Raw genomic sequence first — 18,392 nt, 5'->3', positions numbered from 1 at the left:
CATGTCATCAGATGGATGATAGAGCATCCCCTCCACCCACACTGCTACTGCTAGTTCCATGATAATAAAAAATCTCACTGTAACTTACTTTAAAATAGCTATAAGAGAGGATATGGGCCTCTTGCCACATAAAATGTTGCATAGCCTCCTATACCTTAATATGTCCATGGGCCTTCCCACCATGAAAACTAAAAATCAGTTTCTCAAAAATTACGTGTTGGGTCCCTCCTCCACATGGCTGTCTCTAAGTTACAAGGTCTTCTTGCCCAGACTCCTCCCCTTCATTTCCAGCCCATCTTTTCCACACAGGGACTGAATACTGAGAAAAAGATGGAAAGAAAACAAATTGGAACTGACTGGGAACAGGCTTTTCTGCTGCTGTTAATCCCTGAAACTGCAATTCGAAAGTCCGAAAGAGGTAGCACACATTATACCCAAATAAACAGACTGCTAATAAATAGCAGTGCTCAGGGAAAGCAAATCTTACCACAAGGGAACTCTTTAAAATCACACACACACACACACACACACACACACACACACACACACACACACACGATTTAATAAAGACCTTAAAAATAAAACTAGATGCAAATAACTGAATACTTGAATAAACTGGATTAAATTTATAATACATAAACTCAATCAGACTGTTACAGTTGTGTGGCAAGAAAGTCCCAGACTCGAGTAGTACCCTGAGTAAATTATGTTAAGTCTCATTACAGGATAGGGATGCCTGAGGAGATAAGATGAACAAAGTCTGACTAAGCCACTACTAGCACCTCAGGGCCTAGCCTCGCTCCACTCCATAGCCTCACCTCCCAATTTCAGCACCCCTGAATTCTGAGAGGGCCTCCGCCCATTCTGACTGGCCAAAGAGTGTCGAGGCCCCGCCTCCCAGGCTCCGCCCCACTCCGGTCTGACTAGGCGTGGAACACTACCAGGCTCCGCCTTCTCCATCCTGTTCTGATTGTGCATCCGAAGTGGCGCCCCCGCTCCTTTGAGCTTGGAGCACCTTGGGTTCAACCAGCGACCCGCTTTTACGGGCCATGGAGCATCTCGAGGCACCAACACCCGAGCCCTGCCTTGTCCTCTGTGACTGCAGTGCTTAGAGCCCCTGCATGCCAAGCCCCGCTCTGCCGTCCATTCTGACAGGCAATGGAACACATCAAGAACCCGCCTCCCGAACTTCGCCTAATCCCCTCTCAGACTGGAGCATCTCGAGGCCCCGCCTTCCGAGCTCCGCCCCTCCCTTCGTTCCCTAGGCTTTGGAGCACCAAGAGGCCCTTCCTCAAGAGCTCCGCCTCCCCTCCGCTCCCATAGGCTTTGGAGCACCTCGAGGCCCCGCCTCAAGAGCTCCGCCCGGTCCCCTGCTTTGACAGAGCACGCGGAGCCTTGCAGCCTGCCCCGCCCCTTATCCAGCGTCCACTGCCCGCTGGGCACCTCAGGTCCCCTCAGGCTCCCTGGACTGGCTTCGGCTGTCGTCATGACCGCAGCCGTGTTCTTCGGTTGCGCCTTCATCGCCTTCGGGCCCGCGCTCGCTCTCTACGTTTTCACCATCGCCACCGACCCTTTGCGCGTCACCTTCCTCATCGCCGGGTGAGACTGCCCCGAGTCCTTGTCACAGCGGGTCCCCTCCCGTGCCGGGGCTCCTGTGACCTCGGGGATCACCACCCCCTAGTGTCTCCAGCCTGTGGGACATCGAGGGCTGAAGGGAGGGGAGGCTCCTCCCCTACGGAGAGGGTCTGAGGAGAAGGGCGGGCTGAGCAGGCGCGCCCTGCGGATCTAGGCTTCTGTAGGCTAAGTGTGGCAACACTGAAATACATTCGTGTGTGGAGTCTTTCAGTAGGAGTCTTCTTTCACCAGGTGCTCAGTGGAATCGAAGAGTCGTTCTCATCCTGTCATTAAAGTCATCTGAGGAAAAGTGGCCCACCCCTCCTCAACCCCCATCCTGGGACTCAGAATGACAGTGGGGGGTTGGGCTCAGATTTTTCTTGTAGATCCCGGGGTAATGATTGGGGTGCAGCCGAGGGTGGAAGCCTGAGAAAACGCCGCAACACCTGACCAGGTATGTCCCGCTGAGAGCTTGATAAATACCGAACTCTGCTGGTGGATGTGGTCCTGGTCCCTTTGTACCTGCCAGAAGTTTTCAGCTTCTGAATTTTACACGGTGCACACTACTAATACAGGGTTAGATATGCGTTTTCTGTCAGAAAAAAAAAAAAAGACACTTACCTTTACAGATATCTAGCCGTTAAATACAACCTTTCTAGCGAATTTTGAGGATATGAAAATTGCAATACTCACTGGTTGTGTATTTCTATGGCACACCGAAGAGGCAAAGCATCTCTTAGGAAAAATAGTCAACAACCAAGTTCCTCTTAGCCAGTACTTGGCAGGTAGTGTCTTAGTGTGCACATGACAGGGTCCCTGAGCACATTCTGGTTGAGCAAATGTGACATTTCTCTTGGACTATTTTCTCGCTAGGAGAAAAAATGGACCATTTATTAGCAACTGCTGATTCAGAACACCACTTCGAGGATGTTTTTTCCCCAATTAAAAAAAAATCAAGATCTTGGTTTCTTCTCCAGCAGATTTGAAGTCATTGTTAATTTCATGCTTCTGTTAACTTGTGGCTTTTTCCTTCTACATTCCAGTGCTTTCTTCTGGCTGGTATCTCTCCTGCTTCCATCTGTGTTTCGGTACCTAGTGAGAATCATTGCTGAAAACAGGGATGGACCTATACAGAAGTACCTGCTCATCTTCAGAGTGTTGCTCTCTGTCTGTATCCAAGAACTGTTCAGGCTTGCATATTATAGACTGCTAAGGTAAGTTAAATATTTATTTTCCCAGTTAGACTTGAGTTATGATTTGGTGATTGGTGCATTTCTAGCCTGGAAATATGGAGTATTTAAACTTATGAACTGGCTTGCCTGCCTTCCTTCATTCCCTCCCCTTTTCGTTCTCTCTTTTATCTCCTTCCTCCCAAAAGTGTTTCTGAAGAATTAACCAATGCCGGATCCGAAGGCTGGCGGGTAGCTAGGATGGCAGATGAAGAGGAAGACCCCACTTTTGAGGAGGAAAACAAAGAAATTGGAGGAGGAGCAGAAGGTAGACAGGGGAAAAGAAAGAGACTTTTCTCCAAAGAATTACAATGTATGATGTTTGATGTATGGGTTTGGGGATGATCAGAATCCTTACACTGAGTCACTGGATATTCTTGAAGACCTTTTCATAGAGTTCATTACTGAAATGACTCACAAGGCAATGTCAATTGGAAGACAGGGTGAGTGCAAGTTGAAGATATTGCCTTCCTGATTCGGAAGGACCCAAGGAAGTTTGCTGGAGTTAAAGACTTATATGAATGAAGAATTGAAATGGGCTAGAAAAGCCTTTGACGAAGCCAACTATGGATCTTGACACCGTTTGTAATATCTGAAATTTTGATATTATGTTTGGAAACCATACATTATAACTTGTCTACAGAAATATCGTGATAGCTAGATATGAAATGAAAGAGGTCTTCAATTTTACCTTTATAATTTGAGCCTTTCGTTGCCTGTCTTTATCTGGCTATATTTAATTCTTTGCTGGGCTTTAATGACTACTAACTTAAAGCATTGCCAACTGTGTAGTTCCATCTGAAAAAGGTAAAGTAGTATTTAGGTAGACTTGTGTATTTCAAGCTATATACCACAGCTGCATAATATGCAATCTAAATATCCTTTTGACTTTATGAAAGTTGAGGCTTGTGCTTTTATGTATTTCAAGTTTTTATGACAGTGGCAGGAGAAGTTACTAAAGAGAATGAACTGGTTTGTGTTTCTTTTAAGGAACTAAGTTCTTATAAGAATATTTATCTGTCTTAATAGGTCATTTATTTTAATATTTTCTAAAGAATATTTTTTAAAAAGAAACTACTATTTGTTAAGTGTTAGTGGACCTCATTTTCCTTGGTAACAGTAAAGTTTCTAAAAATAAATGCTTTCAGTAGTAGGGATGGCAAAGCTTATAAACCTGATGTCAGGACAGGTATTTTGGGTGGTGTTATAATGACAAAAGTGTTAAGTACTTTCATTGTAAAAATGTATAGTTGACTAAACCTGTGTGTGGCTATGCAAACTATATATAACAGAGTTAAGGATATGCAGCTTTGTGTGTATTTAGCTTATTGCATTAAATTATTATTCTATTTAGCTTATAATAAGGATTAAAATTACATTTAAAGAGATTACTGAATGTTACTCTGTGAAAGTTACTGGTGCTTCTTAATTTCTCTAAATCAGTAGTTGGGGAAATACCACCTATTTAATCTGCTGATACAAGGAATAAAGAATGAAAAATTTAACACATTAAAAAAAAAGAATTAGCAGATGCCCAATGCATCTGTTACAAAGGTGAAGAGAAAGAAGTTCTGGCTGGGCGCATGCCTTTAATTCCAGCACTTGGGAGGCAGAGGCAGCAGATCTCTGTGAGTTTGAAGCCAGCCTGATCTACAGGGCTAGTTCCAGGACAGCCAGGGCTACACAGAGAAACCCTGTCTCGAAAAGCAAGATAAATAAATAAAAGACAAGAGAGAGAGAGAGAGACAGAGAGACAGAGACAGAGACAGAAGTTCTAGCTGGGTGGATGGAACTTACAATGGGAGGAAACTGACAAGTAATGAATGAACACAAAACCACATTATTGAAGAAAAATAACCCAGAGAAATAATCACTGAAACAACAAAGAGCCTTCCCATTGGGACTTCATGTTTCCCTCCTAACATATTAAATTATTCTTAGAGAGATTATGCCTTCTGTTGTTTTGACTATTAGTGAGAAACAGGCTCATTTAAAAAACATCTTCTATAGTTTCAAGTCTACAAAAGGAAAAATACATTTGAGAACAAAACCTGAGGGATAAATTACCTTTTGAGGGCTAGGATGTAAGTGAATACATTTAAATTGATCTCTCGTGTTATACTTCATTCAATACTCTAGAGTTTGGTGTACTCAGATTTTGCTTAAATATCTATACTGCCACAAATAGGTTTGGACCTTTTACTTTAAGGGACCAACTCAACAAAAGTTTTGCTGCCTGAATTTGCTGCCATGATTAAAATATGGAGCATTTGTACCCCCCCTTTTTAAAATAAATCATTTCAGTCAAATAAGTTTATTTCATGAGTCAGGACTCAGAAGCAGTTACTACATTGTTGATGAATGAATGAGTGAGATGATTGTGACTGTCAAACAGGACCAAGCCTTGTACAGTGAGAAGTTGGCATATGGCTGCAATCATAGCCATTCCTGTACACTTTTGAAAAAAATTCTTAACATTGACTTTTATGTGTATGAATGTTTGGCCTGCATGTATGTCTGTGCACCATGTGCATGCCTGGTGTCCAAGAAGGTGAGAAGAGGACAACAGATCCCATGGACCTGAAGATATAAACAGTTGTGAGTCACCATAAGGGTGCTAGGAATAGAGTCTAGGTTCTCCAGAAGAGCAGCCAGTGCTCTCAACTGCTGAGCTATCTTTCTAGCCCTTTCCACACAAACTTTTTAAAATTTCAAGTTATTTGCCTAAAACGTAACTGTCATTGCCTACAAAACATCTTCAGTAACTCCTGTGTTGTCTAAAACTGCTGTATGGTGCCTGAAATGTATATATTTGGATTGCAAGTTTTGCAACCTAATTCAGTTTTTTGATAATATTGATACAATAAACATTTTGTGATTTTAGAAAAATCTTATATTTACAGAAAAGTAAAAAGTTAAGATAACCTGCTGCAGTTTTGTTTTATCTTTGTTTCTGTCTGTCCAATCCAGTGTCCTGTTCCCCCCCCCCAATCCTCCACAAGGGTCTAGGCACAAGCTAGGCAAAAGCTCTATCACTGACTTATACTCTCAGCCCTGTTTGTTTTCTTTTCTTTTTTTCTATTTAGAAGTGTTTCTCTGTTTTTTTTTTATTTTCTAAAATAAAATAACTTCATCCAATAGCTGATGGAAGCAGAAGTAGACACCCACAGCTAAACACTGAGCTAAACTCTGGAATCCAGTTGCAGGCAGGGAGGAGTGATGAGCCAAGGGGTCAAGGGGCCTAAAGATGTAGCCCTGAATCCACTCCCTAATCCCCTGCACCTCATAAACTTTGCATGGTGGTACACACCTGTAATCTTAGTTATATGGTGATTTTTGAAGCCAACCTAGTTACATAGACCATCTCAAAACAACCAAATGAATAAACAAACAAAAAAGATAAACCCCAGTAGTAGAACACGTGCTTGGCATGAGTGAGGCACAGGTTCAGTTCCTGAATCAAAGGGAAAAATTGCTGCTAGAAGGGTGAGAATAATTTTGTTTTTTCAGTGTGCAAGAGAGAAGGGGTAATAAGAATAAGTATAGCAATAGTGAAAGTTACAACAGAATGCCAGTAAGTTAAAGATAAAGGCCTAATGAGATTGATGACTACCTTATATGCCATCCTAGAGCCTTCATCCAGTAGCTGATGGAAGCAGAAGTAGACACCCACAGCTAAACACTAAGCTGAACTCTTGAATCCAGTTGCAGGCAGGGAGGAGTGATGAGCTAAGGGGTCAAGACCAGGATGGAGAAACCCACAGAAACAGCTGACCTGAACAAGGGGGAACTCATAGACCCCAGACTGGGAAACCAGCATAGGACCCATTCAGACCCCCCCCCCCCAACGGGGGTGTCAGTTGGGAGGCCTCAGCAATCTATGGGGCCTCTGGCAGTGGATCAGTATTCACCCCTAGTATACAAATGGACTCTGGGAGCCCATTCCACATAGAGAGATACTCTCTTAGCCTAGACACACATTGGAGGGCCTAGCTCCTGCTCCAAATGTTGTGACAGACTTTGAAGATCTTCAATGGAAGGCCCCACCCTCCCCGAGGAGCAGAAAGGGAGCAGTAAAGGGAGCCGTGGGGAGGAGGGGAGGAGGGAAGGGAGAGGGAACTGGGATTGACATGTAAAACAAGCTGGATTCTAATTTAAATTTTTTTAAAAAAGATAAAGGCCTAAGACTTCGGAGAAAAGAAAATTCAGAGTGATAGATCCCCCAGGATAAAGAAATAAATATTCACTGATCTCAGAGATTAGAGCATCACTTTTATTCCTATTGAACTCAGTCCCAATTGGCTTGTTACTGATATTTTAATTTTTTCCTTTCATGGAAACATCAGCTAGATGGAGTTGTTGGAAATCTCACTTGACTTCAGTTATTGAAAATGGGCTGGAGAGATAGCTCAGCAGTAAAGAGCACTGGTTGTTCTTCCAGTGGACCCGGGTTCAATCCCCAGCACCTCCTACATGGCTCATAGTAACTCCAGTATAAGAGTTTCAACACACTCACACAGATACACATGCAGGAAAAACACCAAAGCACATAAAAATGAGTGAATCTTAAAAAGAACAGGAAAATATGCTGGAGCTGGATGTGGTGGCATAGGCCTTTAATCCCAGCCTTCAAGAGGCAGAAGGGGAGGGACCTCTGAGTTCAAGGCCAGTCTGGTCTATATAGTGAGTTCCAGGACATCCAGGCTATATATAGAGAGCCTGTCACAAACAAAGCAAAATAAGGCAACAAAAGAATTAACAACAAAAAAAGAGTGCCAGGTTTCACTTAAATGGATTCTGGATTATAACCTGGAGTATAACCTGATCAGAAGCTTCACTAAGTACCTAGTTTTGAAGGGTCATGTGACCTGCCTGATGTATGGCTTTTTCTTTAAAATAAAATTTAAAAATGTGTTTTTCTTTTAGAAGAGCCAGTGAGGGTTTGAAAAGCATAAACCCTGAGGAGACAGCACCCTCAATGCGACTGTTGGCCTATGGTAAGTTAGATCCTGAGGTGTCATAAAGAAAAATAACAGAAGTGCTAGAGAGGTGGCTCAGCAGTTAGGAGCACCTACTGCTCTTGCAGAGGACCTGCATTCAGTCCCAGCACCCAGATGATAGCTCACAACCACCTGTAACTCTAGTTCTAGGGGATCCAGCACCTGCACAGCCTGTACATGATAACACATAAACTCAAGCAGGCACAAGAGTGCACACACACACACACACACACACACACACACACACACACAACACACAGGATCTAGGTCTCCATGTAGAATTAGCTCCATCTGGCCCAGAGATCCCACCTTGCAATCACAGTTACTCCCTCACAGTTTGGCTACAATAAACCAAAGCCAGGGCCTTCCTCTCTAGTTTCTTCTTCCTCTCTAGTTTCTTCTGTGCCTCTCCTTGGTTCATTGATCTACTACCTCCTGTACTTCCTTTCCTCTCTCCCTTCTCACTTAGCCTTCCAGAGCTGGCTGTCTGATGCTTCAGCAACAGCTGGTGTAGCCTTTTCCCTGCAGGGAAATAGTGTTCCCCAGTCCTTGCAAATTAGAGTTGAACTGAACTCATAACAGGAAGAGGGCTTAACGGTGTTTTTCTTCCTCTTTAGTTTCTGGCTTGGGCTTTGGAATCACGAGCGGAGTGTTTTCCTTTGTGAACCCCTTGTTTGACTCCTTGGGGCCAGGCACAGTGGGCATTCATGGGGATTCTCCACAGTTCTTCCTTAATTCAGGTATGTGCCATAGCTGTGGGTGTTCAGGGTCCTGCTCTAAAGGATCATCCTTATTGCAATTCATTGGCTTCAGAATTCAAGTGAATTCTTTTAATGGGAAAACATTCCCTTTTAAAGGGATGATATTCCTAGGCACTATAAGTGAAGGACCTGGGAGTGGGGACAGGGGTTTGGTTGGAATGCTTTAGAATATTACAGGAATTTATCTTGCAAAAGATTTATATATTTACCAGACAGTGGTGGCACACACCTTTAATCCCAGCATTCAAGAGGCAGAGGCAGGCAGATCTCTGAGAGTTTGAGGCCAGCCTGGTCTACAGAGTGAGTTCCATGACAGCCTCCAAACCTACACAGAGAAAGCCCTATCTTACAAAAACAAAAATAACACAAACAACAACAATAATATCAAAACCCAAGCAAAGATGCATATATATATATGTTTGGCTATACTAAAATGTTACAGTATAGTTGAAACATTAGCAGCTAATTTTCATGAGATCTATTCTCTTTGTTTTGACATAATATATTTATCTTCAATATAAACCTGTAAACCCCTATTTTTTTTCTTGCCCAGTGCTAGAGATTCAATACAAGACCCCTATTCCTGAGTTCTAGTCTTTGATTAGTCTATAACTCTGTGTCTTTTACAGACAGCATGATTTGATTTTTAAATTCAGAGAGAAAAATAGTAGATGAATTAATCTTTTTATGCAAAGATGCAGTTAAAAAGGACCAACTCTTTTCACATTGCTTTTCATTCACCAACTACAAGTTATGACACAATGGTCACAAGTTTGTTTCATAATTAGAATATTATTAAATTTCACTTTGCTTAAAAATAGATGAATATATGTTTGTAGTTGTCTAGACCAACAGCAGTTATGTCATTGAAATAAGTGGACTCACATACCCATTTTTTCAGTTAAATCAATGTTCACATACAGGTCAAAGCTCATTATGGAGCTTACCATATTGTATGGGAATATGACCAAAAACTAAATAGTGTTTCAGTAGCTTTTAATAGAATAAAAAGGTTATAAAGAGAAATGACCCACTTTTAAAAGATGCAGTAGTTTAGAGACATCATGGCAATCCATGAACCCAGAGACAGTCCTCCACTAGTCTCAGTTTCCTCATTAGTTCAAATCTTAGCCTCTCCTGTGGACATCAGTGCAGTCAGCTTCTCAAGTGAATCCATCCTCTGTGAAGCCAGCAAGCCAGTCTTCCCTGTTTGAAAAGTCTTTGATTTCTGAGGCCTATGGCATCCAGTTCAGACTCTTTAACTCTTAGCACAAGTTAAGGGAAAGTGAGTTAATTTATCGTGCTTATTAATGTTGCCTCCAACACAGAAGATTGCCTTTGTGAATATTCCCAAACTGGAATATTTCCAGCATAAAATTAAAATGTTAATAATACTAGGTTTGTAAAAAATATAGCTTTAGTGGCTAATGTCTGTCAGTGTCCACACCTTCTGTATTTTGAATTTTCTTAGTTTACATTGTTAAAGCAGCTGTCATCTTTACATCTTCATGTATTTTTGGCTTTTGTCCTCTAGATGGTGCTAACTCCCTTTAGTAAACCAGGCTATTTTCAAGGGCAGTTTAAAATGAGTCCCTTATAGATTTGTATCTAAAATGGTAATTAGTATAAATAAGGAATATGAGGTCATTAATTAGTGTCTTTCTCTGCCATTTGTGCCAATGCTACACATATTGTATGATTACTGTATGTACATGAATGTTTATGTGACAGGCATAGTTTATGAAGTATGCATGTAAGGTATTCTTTATTATCTGTGATTGTGGAGCAGGCCAGCAGTAAGGTAGACTCATTGCCATTTCTTTGAAATGCTTGGTAGAGAAGGAGGTATGGGATTGAGGTTCCAAGTTCAAGTCATATCACTGATTTAATATTCTGGGACAGGTCCTTTTGATTGTTAAGCATGCAGTCTATAAATAATTATTAAAGATTTCTCCATACCTTCTACCCACAATAAGTATAAAAACAAAATCTTAACTTCATAAAGCACTGTATAAATATTACAGGGAGGAAGAGAAATATAAGGGCACCTGTGGACAGTGGAGTTCTTTGCCTATGTACCCGAGCTGTGATTAAGTGAAGATATGAATATTATTTAATGTATGTCTTTCCAGTTGTGTGCTAAATAATGTAAGCAAGGACTATGGCTATCTTTTTATGGCCATATACCATCCATGGAGTCCATTGTTACTAGATAAAATTTGATAAACATTTATCAAAAAATAGAGCTAGTCACTGCTTGTAGAATTAGAGAAATTTACTTAAAGATAAATAATAACTACAACAGTAAAGGAAGGAACTGAAGGGAAGGATGTTCCAAGTTCAGAGAAGAGACCTTTCCTCTACAAGTTTCAATTTCCAGATCTTTCAAGGACAGAAGTAATGAGCAAAAGCCAGGCATGCTGGTGTACACTTATAATCCTAGCACTCAGGAGGGAGAGGCAAATGGATCTGTGAGTTCGAGGCCAGACTGATCTAAATTTTAAAAAAATGAAGAGAAGGAAGAGAATTCCCAGGTTAGAGTCAATAAGAATTAAGTAAAATTAGCCAGGTTGTGATGTTAACGGTGGCTGAAGCAGCACACTAGAGGCAGAGGCAAGTGGATCTCTGTGAGATTGAGACAATCCTAATCTACAGAGCTAGTTCCAGGATAGCAAAGGCAGTGAAATCTTGTCTCAAAAACAAACAAACAAACAAACAAGTAAAATCAAACCCAGTATTATAAAATATAGCAACAGCTCTTAATCATGGAGCCATCTCTATAGTCCCATGTTTTTCTGACCTTGAGAAGAATAGAATAAAGAAAATTCTAGTGTTGGAGTATCTGAAGGACTTTCAGGGTTTTATATATAGGAACAGGTACTGAGAAGGGTTTAGTAATGAAAATGAGAGACACTACAGATGCTGTTAACACATCTTCATTTCTAGTTGGAATTAGTCCATTTGTCAATAAGTGTCAAATGGCATTCATGTAGTGTAATTATTTGTATGTGGTAGGATACTTTTTCTTACCAACTGTAGATGGAATAAACACTCCACAATCTTTTGTCATAGTAAGGTTTAGTTCATGGCCTGTATTGGAATTTTGAGACAAAATTCCCATCTCTCAACGTCCCAAAAGAGTAGGATTGGCCAGCTGTCTACTGTACACCAAGTCAAGAGATGAGAATGTGAAAGTTTGAGAAAGAGGTAAATATGGTGCAGTGGGGAGAAGATCAGTCATGGGGATCCAATGACCCCAAAGCCTATCTTGATCACACTGACAAGAGTTTTAGGTCTGAAGAGAAAAACTGAGGTGTAGAAGCAAAGGGTGTGAACAGTTAAACCATCAGTGTGTGGCCCTGATTGGTCAGTGTCTCAGTTCTGATCTTGTAAGGTAGTCTAAAAAACATCCTATGGCTTGAGGGGACAAGCAGGTTCTTGTGAGATGATTGCAGAATTATGCTATCTCAAGAGGGGAACTGTGGGATTTATGGCACACCAGGACTTGACAGTGGTTGAGACCTTATGCTGCCCCTTGAGCTGTCTGTTAGAGGCATGCTCCTTGATACCAGCATAGGCATAATGGTTGGTTTTAGATTGGAGTTTTGTCTGTTGTTATGGTAATGGAGTCTAAGCTGGTTAATCCTGATGAACAAACACTTATATACTAGAATCCTTAAATTTGTTTATCATTAGCAGGCCTGGTTAGCAAACTACTTATCTTTGGGGTATTTGGGAGGCAGTGCTCCCTTAGTTAAATTCTACTTAGTATGACAATGTGGTTATATTTTGCACCATCTCTTGTAATCCATCTTTGTGGGGCTTCAGTTGGAACCAGCCGACTTAGCAGGTTCATACCTGAGACAGGGAGTGTGGATTGAGAAACAGCAGGTAAAGACACTAAGAAAAAGAGACACAGGATAGAATTGGGAGGGCAATCCAGTGACTACTGGATGCCTCGAATTTATTCTTCAACATTCTTAAATACCCCAACCAAAAAGGGGAACATGGCAAAAGACTTCTTTATCAAGATACAAGAAAGAAACAGATTTTCTTCCTTAATTATCTAAACATTTGGTAAACACACCTTAGACTAAATTTCTCATTATCTGCCCTTGAGGGTCAAGAGTAACCATACCTCAGACCAATTCTGTTGCTATTTAGATAAAATGTCCAAGACCAAGATCAAACATCCTACAGTAGCCACGCCTTAGACCTTTAGGTCTTATGACTTTAACCTTGGAAGAGTAGGGTAGTTTTGAACTCTCTGACCTTAAGCCAAGATGAAGGGGAGCCTGAAGATCAGAGTGCAAAGCTAGCCTCACTAGCTAGCCATAGAGGCCAGGCAGTGGTGGCATACACCTTCAATCCCAGCACTTGGGAGACAGAGGCCGATGGATCTCTGTTAGTTCAAGGCCACTCTGGGCTACACAAACTCGATCCATGCTAAAAGAGAAACAGAGCTCACACAAAGGGGATCCCAGCACTTGAAGTGACACCCTTTAATCCCAGCTGCAGGGAGGTGGAGACAGGAGTGATATGGGTGGGTGGAGAGAGGTGTGTAAGTCAGGAAGAGACAGGAGCTCATTGCATTCAGTCTGAGGATTCATAGGGACAGGATTGCCCCTTTGGTCTGAGGATTCAGTAACAGTAAGAACTAGTGGCTGGTTGCTCTGCTTCTCTGATCTTTCAGCATTTACCCCTATATCTGACTGGAGGTTTGTAGTATTAAGACCAATGAGAATTCAAACTACACACTGTCACAGAATATGACAGCTTACTCTCCTCTAGACACAACAGTTATGTCCTTTTAATATTTTGTGGATCTCTTACTTCATATGAATATTATGCATTTTCACAGTGTGTTTGTTCTAACTCAGCATAGTGTTCTTGAGATGATACATGTTGTGGGTCATATATAGTAGTTCACTGTGTGAGTACGCTGTAATTTACTTATCCGTGTGGTAACATTGGGCATTCTTTGTTATTACAGCAGTGCTGATGTAAATATTCTTGTATCTCCTTATGCACATTTATAAGAATGCCTCCTTGGCAGAATTCTGAAACTTGACCATGCATTGATTGTCTACGAAGGATGCTTAAACTGGCTTTGCTGGGCTCCTTCCCCATTGCTTCTGATCCATCAGTGGGATTAGTACCAGGAATTTATATTGATAACAGGTCCCTGGACTAGGAATATAAAGATTTGAGAACTGGTTTGGAGTACAGATAGAGTATATAGTGTATGTAGTCTATAGTATATATAGTCTGTAATATATAGTATAGCTCGAATGCCTTCCGGGACTGAAATAGATGCAACTATTCTCCTATGCTTGGCAATGTCAGGTTATTTTTCCTTCAAGTAGTGCAGAACTCTAGCCTGGGGTTTTCTGTCTGTGCATTAAAGCTTGCAGTCTCTTTATTATGTGGCATGAAAGGGCCATCTATATGCCTTTTTTCATGTTAAAGTATGCAGAATATATAGGACTTGCCTGTTTTAAAGAAGAAATTTTATCCAGGACACAGGACACATACACAGACAGTATTCCCTAGAGACCTGAGGTTGCTGATCACTGCCACTTGTGGAAGAAGAAACTTAAATAATTACAGTGATCTTTTAGTTACACTCCTTTCTTTAAAAAATTATTACATTCTTTAAAAAAGATTCTAAAGAAAAAGTCCCCTTCAGTGAAGAGACTTGTTTAGACAGAAGATGGTCTGTTCAATTGATAACATTCTCTTCAAGTAGTGCTGAAGGCTATTTGGAAACGAGCTATGCTGGACCTAGAGGTATGGTTCAGTGGTTAAAAGCACTGGATGTTCTTTCAGAAGACCTGGGTTCAATTTCCAGCACCTGCAAGGTAGCTCATAACTGTAACTCCAGTCCCAGGAGATCTGATGCCTTCTTCAGGCCTGCTTAGACATTAGGCACACAGGTGTCACACAGATATACATGAAAGCAAACCACCTATGCGTATAAAAATTAATATGTTTGAAACAGATACTTGTGTAAATTTCATGGCATACCTCAGGGAAACTCCTTGAAAGCCAAACTCAAGTTGGCTTTTGGCAAACAGGTTCATATTCTAGAGCAATAGCTTCTAGAAAGGCTGGACCTCCCTCCCAGATATGCTTCTTTGAAAATTATCATAGAGTTCTTATCAAGCCAGAACTATGCACTGGTGGTCAGATTTTATCACTGCAGCTAGGGGACCCTCAGAGCCAATGCACAGTGATGGGGTTTGGCTGGCTTTGGTGACTATTGTCTGCAGGACTGGCTGTTAATTGCTGACTTGTCTTTTCAGCTTTCATGACACTGGTTATCATACTGCTGCATGTGTTCTGGGGCATTGTGTTTTTTGATGGCTGTGAGAAGAAAAAGTGGTACATCCTCCTTATGGTTCTCCTGACTCACCTGCTGGTGTCCACCCAAGTAAGTGTTGTGACTGTGCTCTCAGTGCTTGCAGAGCTCAAGTGCATAGGTCTGAGTGGTAGATTCCAACCAAATGAAGGACACATTCATGGGAAATGAGGGCAAGTCAGAGAAGCCCTGGAAGTCAACAGTGAGTCATGTGTGTTTTAGTAGAGTGACAGTCTAGTTAATTTGGGGAGGGGGATCTGTCTCATTAGAGGTTTTCCTCATGTCTGTCCTTTAGTGGATGTATGGTCAAGTCTAGAATAGTTTGCATCATGCTTATGTTATGAAGCATATCTGAAGCAACTTTCTTTCATTACAAACTCCTTAAGATACCAATTTTAGTTAAGTTTAAATCTTTAAATGAAAATTATTTAAATTTGACTTATTTGGTTAATCACTTCCCTTTTGTTTTTGTTGTTATTTTGATGTTGTGAAACTTTCTTGACTATTTATGTACATGGAATTTTCACCATATGTTTTAAGTTTTGAGGCAGGAGACTATGAAGTCAATTGGTGTGAATGTTGTAAGTCCTTGATACAAATTACTAAACCAGACTCCATAAGGTGGTGATACCTTACACATACTGACCAGTAGCAGATGTGCTAGTTTCAGTTCTTACTGATAGTATTACAGTGCCAGTCTGCACCTCACATCGTCTGGCTTGGCAGCAAGTGTCTTTACCGACTGAGCCATCTCATTGACCCTGTCTACTTCTTTTTGCCTCAGATTTCTAACCCAGTCTGGCTTCTTCTCAAACCATCCTTTTCAACTTCATTTGTGCCAGTCAAAATGGAAATTGTTCTTTGTTCATCATAGCAGCATTTAACATGTTATAAACATTTATTTTTACTTATGTGTGCATATGTGGGTCAATGTGCACATATATGTAAATGTGTATAGGTGTCCACAGAGGTCACAAGAGGGTATCAGATCCCCTGGAGCTGGAGTTATAGTCAGTTGTGAGTTTTCCTTATTGAGTGCTGGAAATCAAGTTCCAGTCCTCTTTAAGAGCAGCAAGTGAGCCATCTCTCCAGCTCAACAGTCGTTATAAAGGGTTGAATGGTCCCTCACTTTCCTTCTTGACTTTTGCTACAAACACTATCAAGATTTTCTTTCACTTCATTCTTGACTCCTTTGCTGTCTCTTTGTTTTGTTTTGTTTTATTTTATTTTTCAAGACAGGGTTTCTCTGGGTAGCCTTGACTGTCCTGGAACTTGCACTGTAGACCAGGCTGGCCTTGAACTCACAGAGTTCTGCCTGCCTCTGCCTCTTGAGTTGCTAGGATTAAAGGCATGTGCCACCACTGCCCAGCCATTGCTGACTATGAGACACTCAGAGATTTAGAAATGGTGTAGTATCTTAGGACTTAATCTTCCATTGTCTTTAGTAGCTCTTTGGAAACTCTCATCCATGGTATGACATTAAGTTCCATGTGGAGGCTGGGCTACTGCTTTTCCTTTCCTTGGTCTGTCCTCTCGAGTATTATACTCAGACATTCAAGTGCTTATTTGACATCTGCCTTTTGAAATCTCATGGCCTGTTACAAGTAACCAAGATTTTTTTGGATATTATTTATACCCATACTTGCAAGCTTGTCCCTGCCTCTTCCTCCCAACCTCTTTCAAGGGTTGATGCCCCTCAAGCCTTTGTATCCTTAACACTTCATTTATCATCAGGCCAGAAATGTAAGAATTGGTCTTGGCTTCTGCTTCCCATTCAATCCATCAGCAAGCCCTGTGAGCTCTTCCTGTCCACCCTCCAGCTCCACCACTACCTCCCTAAGTTACCATCCTATGTTCTCCTCAGCAGTGCAATCTTCTCCTACCTCTTCTCTGTACTTTACCACAATCTCCTTTAATCCATTTTTATGCCGTTTGAAAAATCAAAATCAATCATTATTATCTCAATCTAAACCTTCTCTACCACCCTGTATTTCACAGAGAATAACACATTGCTTATCCACAGGCTTCGCTGTTGTCTAACCTCACCTGCTCCTCCATTCCAAAACTTTATTCATACCGGCCCTAGTTTTTATCTGTATCCAGCTCTTTGTCCTCACCTGTGCTCCTCCCATAGCCAGCCTGTATAGGGTTAGCTCACTCCTTTTGCTATCTGTGTCAGGTTAAGTGCCATATTATCAGGACCTCCATCACCCCTTAAGTAGATCACCTTGTTCTCATCCTGGCATTCATCACAACTGTAGTAACTGTGTTACTATCTATCATAATTTGCCATTAATTATTTATTTAATTATTTCTTCATTGTCTGTGCTACTTAGTAGTATTTAAGTCCTGAGATGGTGGAGACTTGTCTTCAGTAATTTCACTCACCGCACCTTGTGGCACTCTGTCAGTCATGCTTTGGTGCTGGGGATTGAACCCAGGGCTTCATACATAATGAACATGCATTCTACCACTGAGCTGTGTTCTTGTTAGTGTTTTATTAGGATTAAACTTTGGAATCCATAGCAATTGTACAGCCAAAAAACTAACTCTGCTTCCTCATGTTACCCTGAATACTACTGGTTCATATGTAAGTAATTTAGATGTACCTGCCTTGGTTGCAAATTCTTACAGCCAATTAATTAAAACAGAAATGGCTATAAACCAGGGCTAGGTGCACCATGTGCTTTCTGTTAAGCATCCCATTAGGTTCTGGCTGACAGCTTTCTTCTAGAGTTGCCATTTGAGTCGAGCAAAGTGCAAGTTCACAGACCAGTGTCTGCTGTGCTTTCCCAAGTCTTTAACACATGACAGTCATCTCATGTTTGTGAGATGGAGTCCAGCTGTTGAAAGCTGTGTGTTTCCCTCTATCTGTTTATTCCAGATTTCAAAACCTGGCTGCATTTCCCTGATGGCTAAGGATATTGAGCTCTTTCTCAAGTGTCTTTCAGCCATTTTGGCTTCCTCTGTTGAGAATTCTCTATTTAGTTCTGCACTCCATCTTTTAATTGCATTGTTTGGTGTTTTGGTGGCTAGCTTCTTGAGATCATTGTATATTTTGGTGATCAGCCCTCTGTCACATGTAGGGTTGGGTTGGTGAATATCTTTTCCCATTCTGTGGGCTGGCGTTTGTCTTGCTGACTGTGTCCTTTGCTTTACAGAAGCTTCTCAGATCCAGGAGGTCCCATTTATTAATTGTCGATCTCAATGTTTGAGCTACTGGTGTTATGTTCAGAAAGCGGTCTCCTGTACCAATTTGTTCAAGGGTGCCACCTACCTTCTCTTCTAGGAAGTTCAGTGTGGCTGAATTTATGTTGAGGTCTTTGATCCATTTGGACTTAAGTTTAGTGCATGGCAATAGATATGGATCAATCTGCAATCTTCTACATGTCCGAAGCCAGTTCTGTCAGCACCATTTGTTGAAGAT

The 18,392-nt window shown here is 41.3% G+C and overlaps 1 protein-coding gene and 1 pseudogene across 1 annotated transcript; both read left to right on the top strand.

Moving 5' to 3' along the window:
- The first annotated feature begins 1,250 nt into the window (after positions 1–1,250).
- On the top strand, positions 1,251–15,711 carry LOC113835209 (gamma-secretase subunit APH-1B-like). The gene is made up of 5 exons (XM_035444224.1): positions 1,251–1,599; positions 7,770–7,840; positions 8,461–8,583; positions 14,910–15,037; positions 15,649–15,711. The coding sequence occupies exons 1-5, from the start codon at positions 1,487–1,489 to the stop codon at positions 15,709–15,711; spliced, it is 498 nt and encodes a 165-aa protein (XP_035300115.1). The 5' UTR covers positions 1,251–1,486.
- On the top strand, positions 1,817–5,598 carry LOC113835196 (annotated as a pseudogene).
- Positions 15,712–18,392: the final 2,681 nt, after the last annotated feature.

The sequence above is a fragment of the Cricetulus griseus genome, chromosome 4 (assembly GCF_003668045.3).
Source record: "Cricetulus griseus strain 17A/GY chromosome 4, alternate assembly CriGri-PICRH-1.0, whole genome shotgun sequence".
Classification (NCBI taxonomy): domain Eukaryota; kingdom Metazoa; phylum Chordata; class Mammalia; order Rodentia; family Cricetidae; genus Cricetulus; species Cricetulus griseus.
This window is presented reverse-complemented; position numbering and strand designations above follow the sequence as displayed.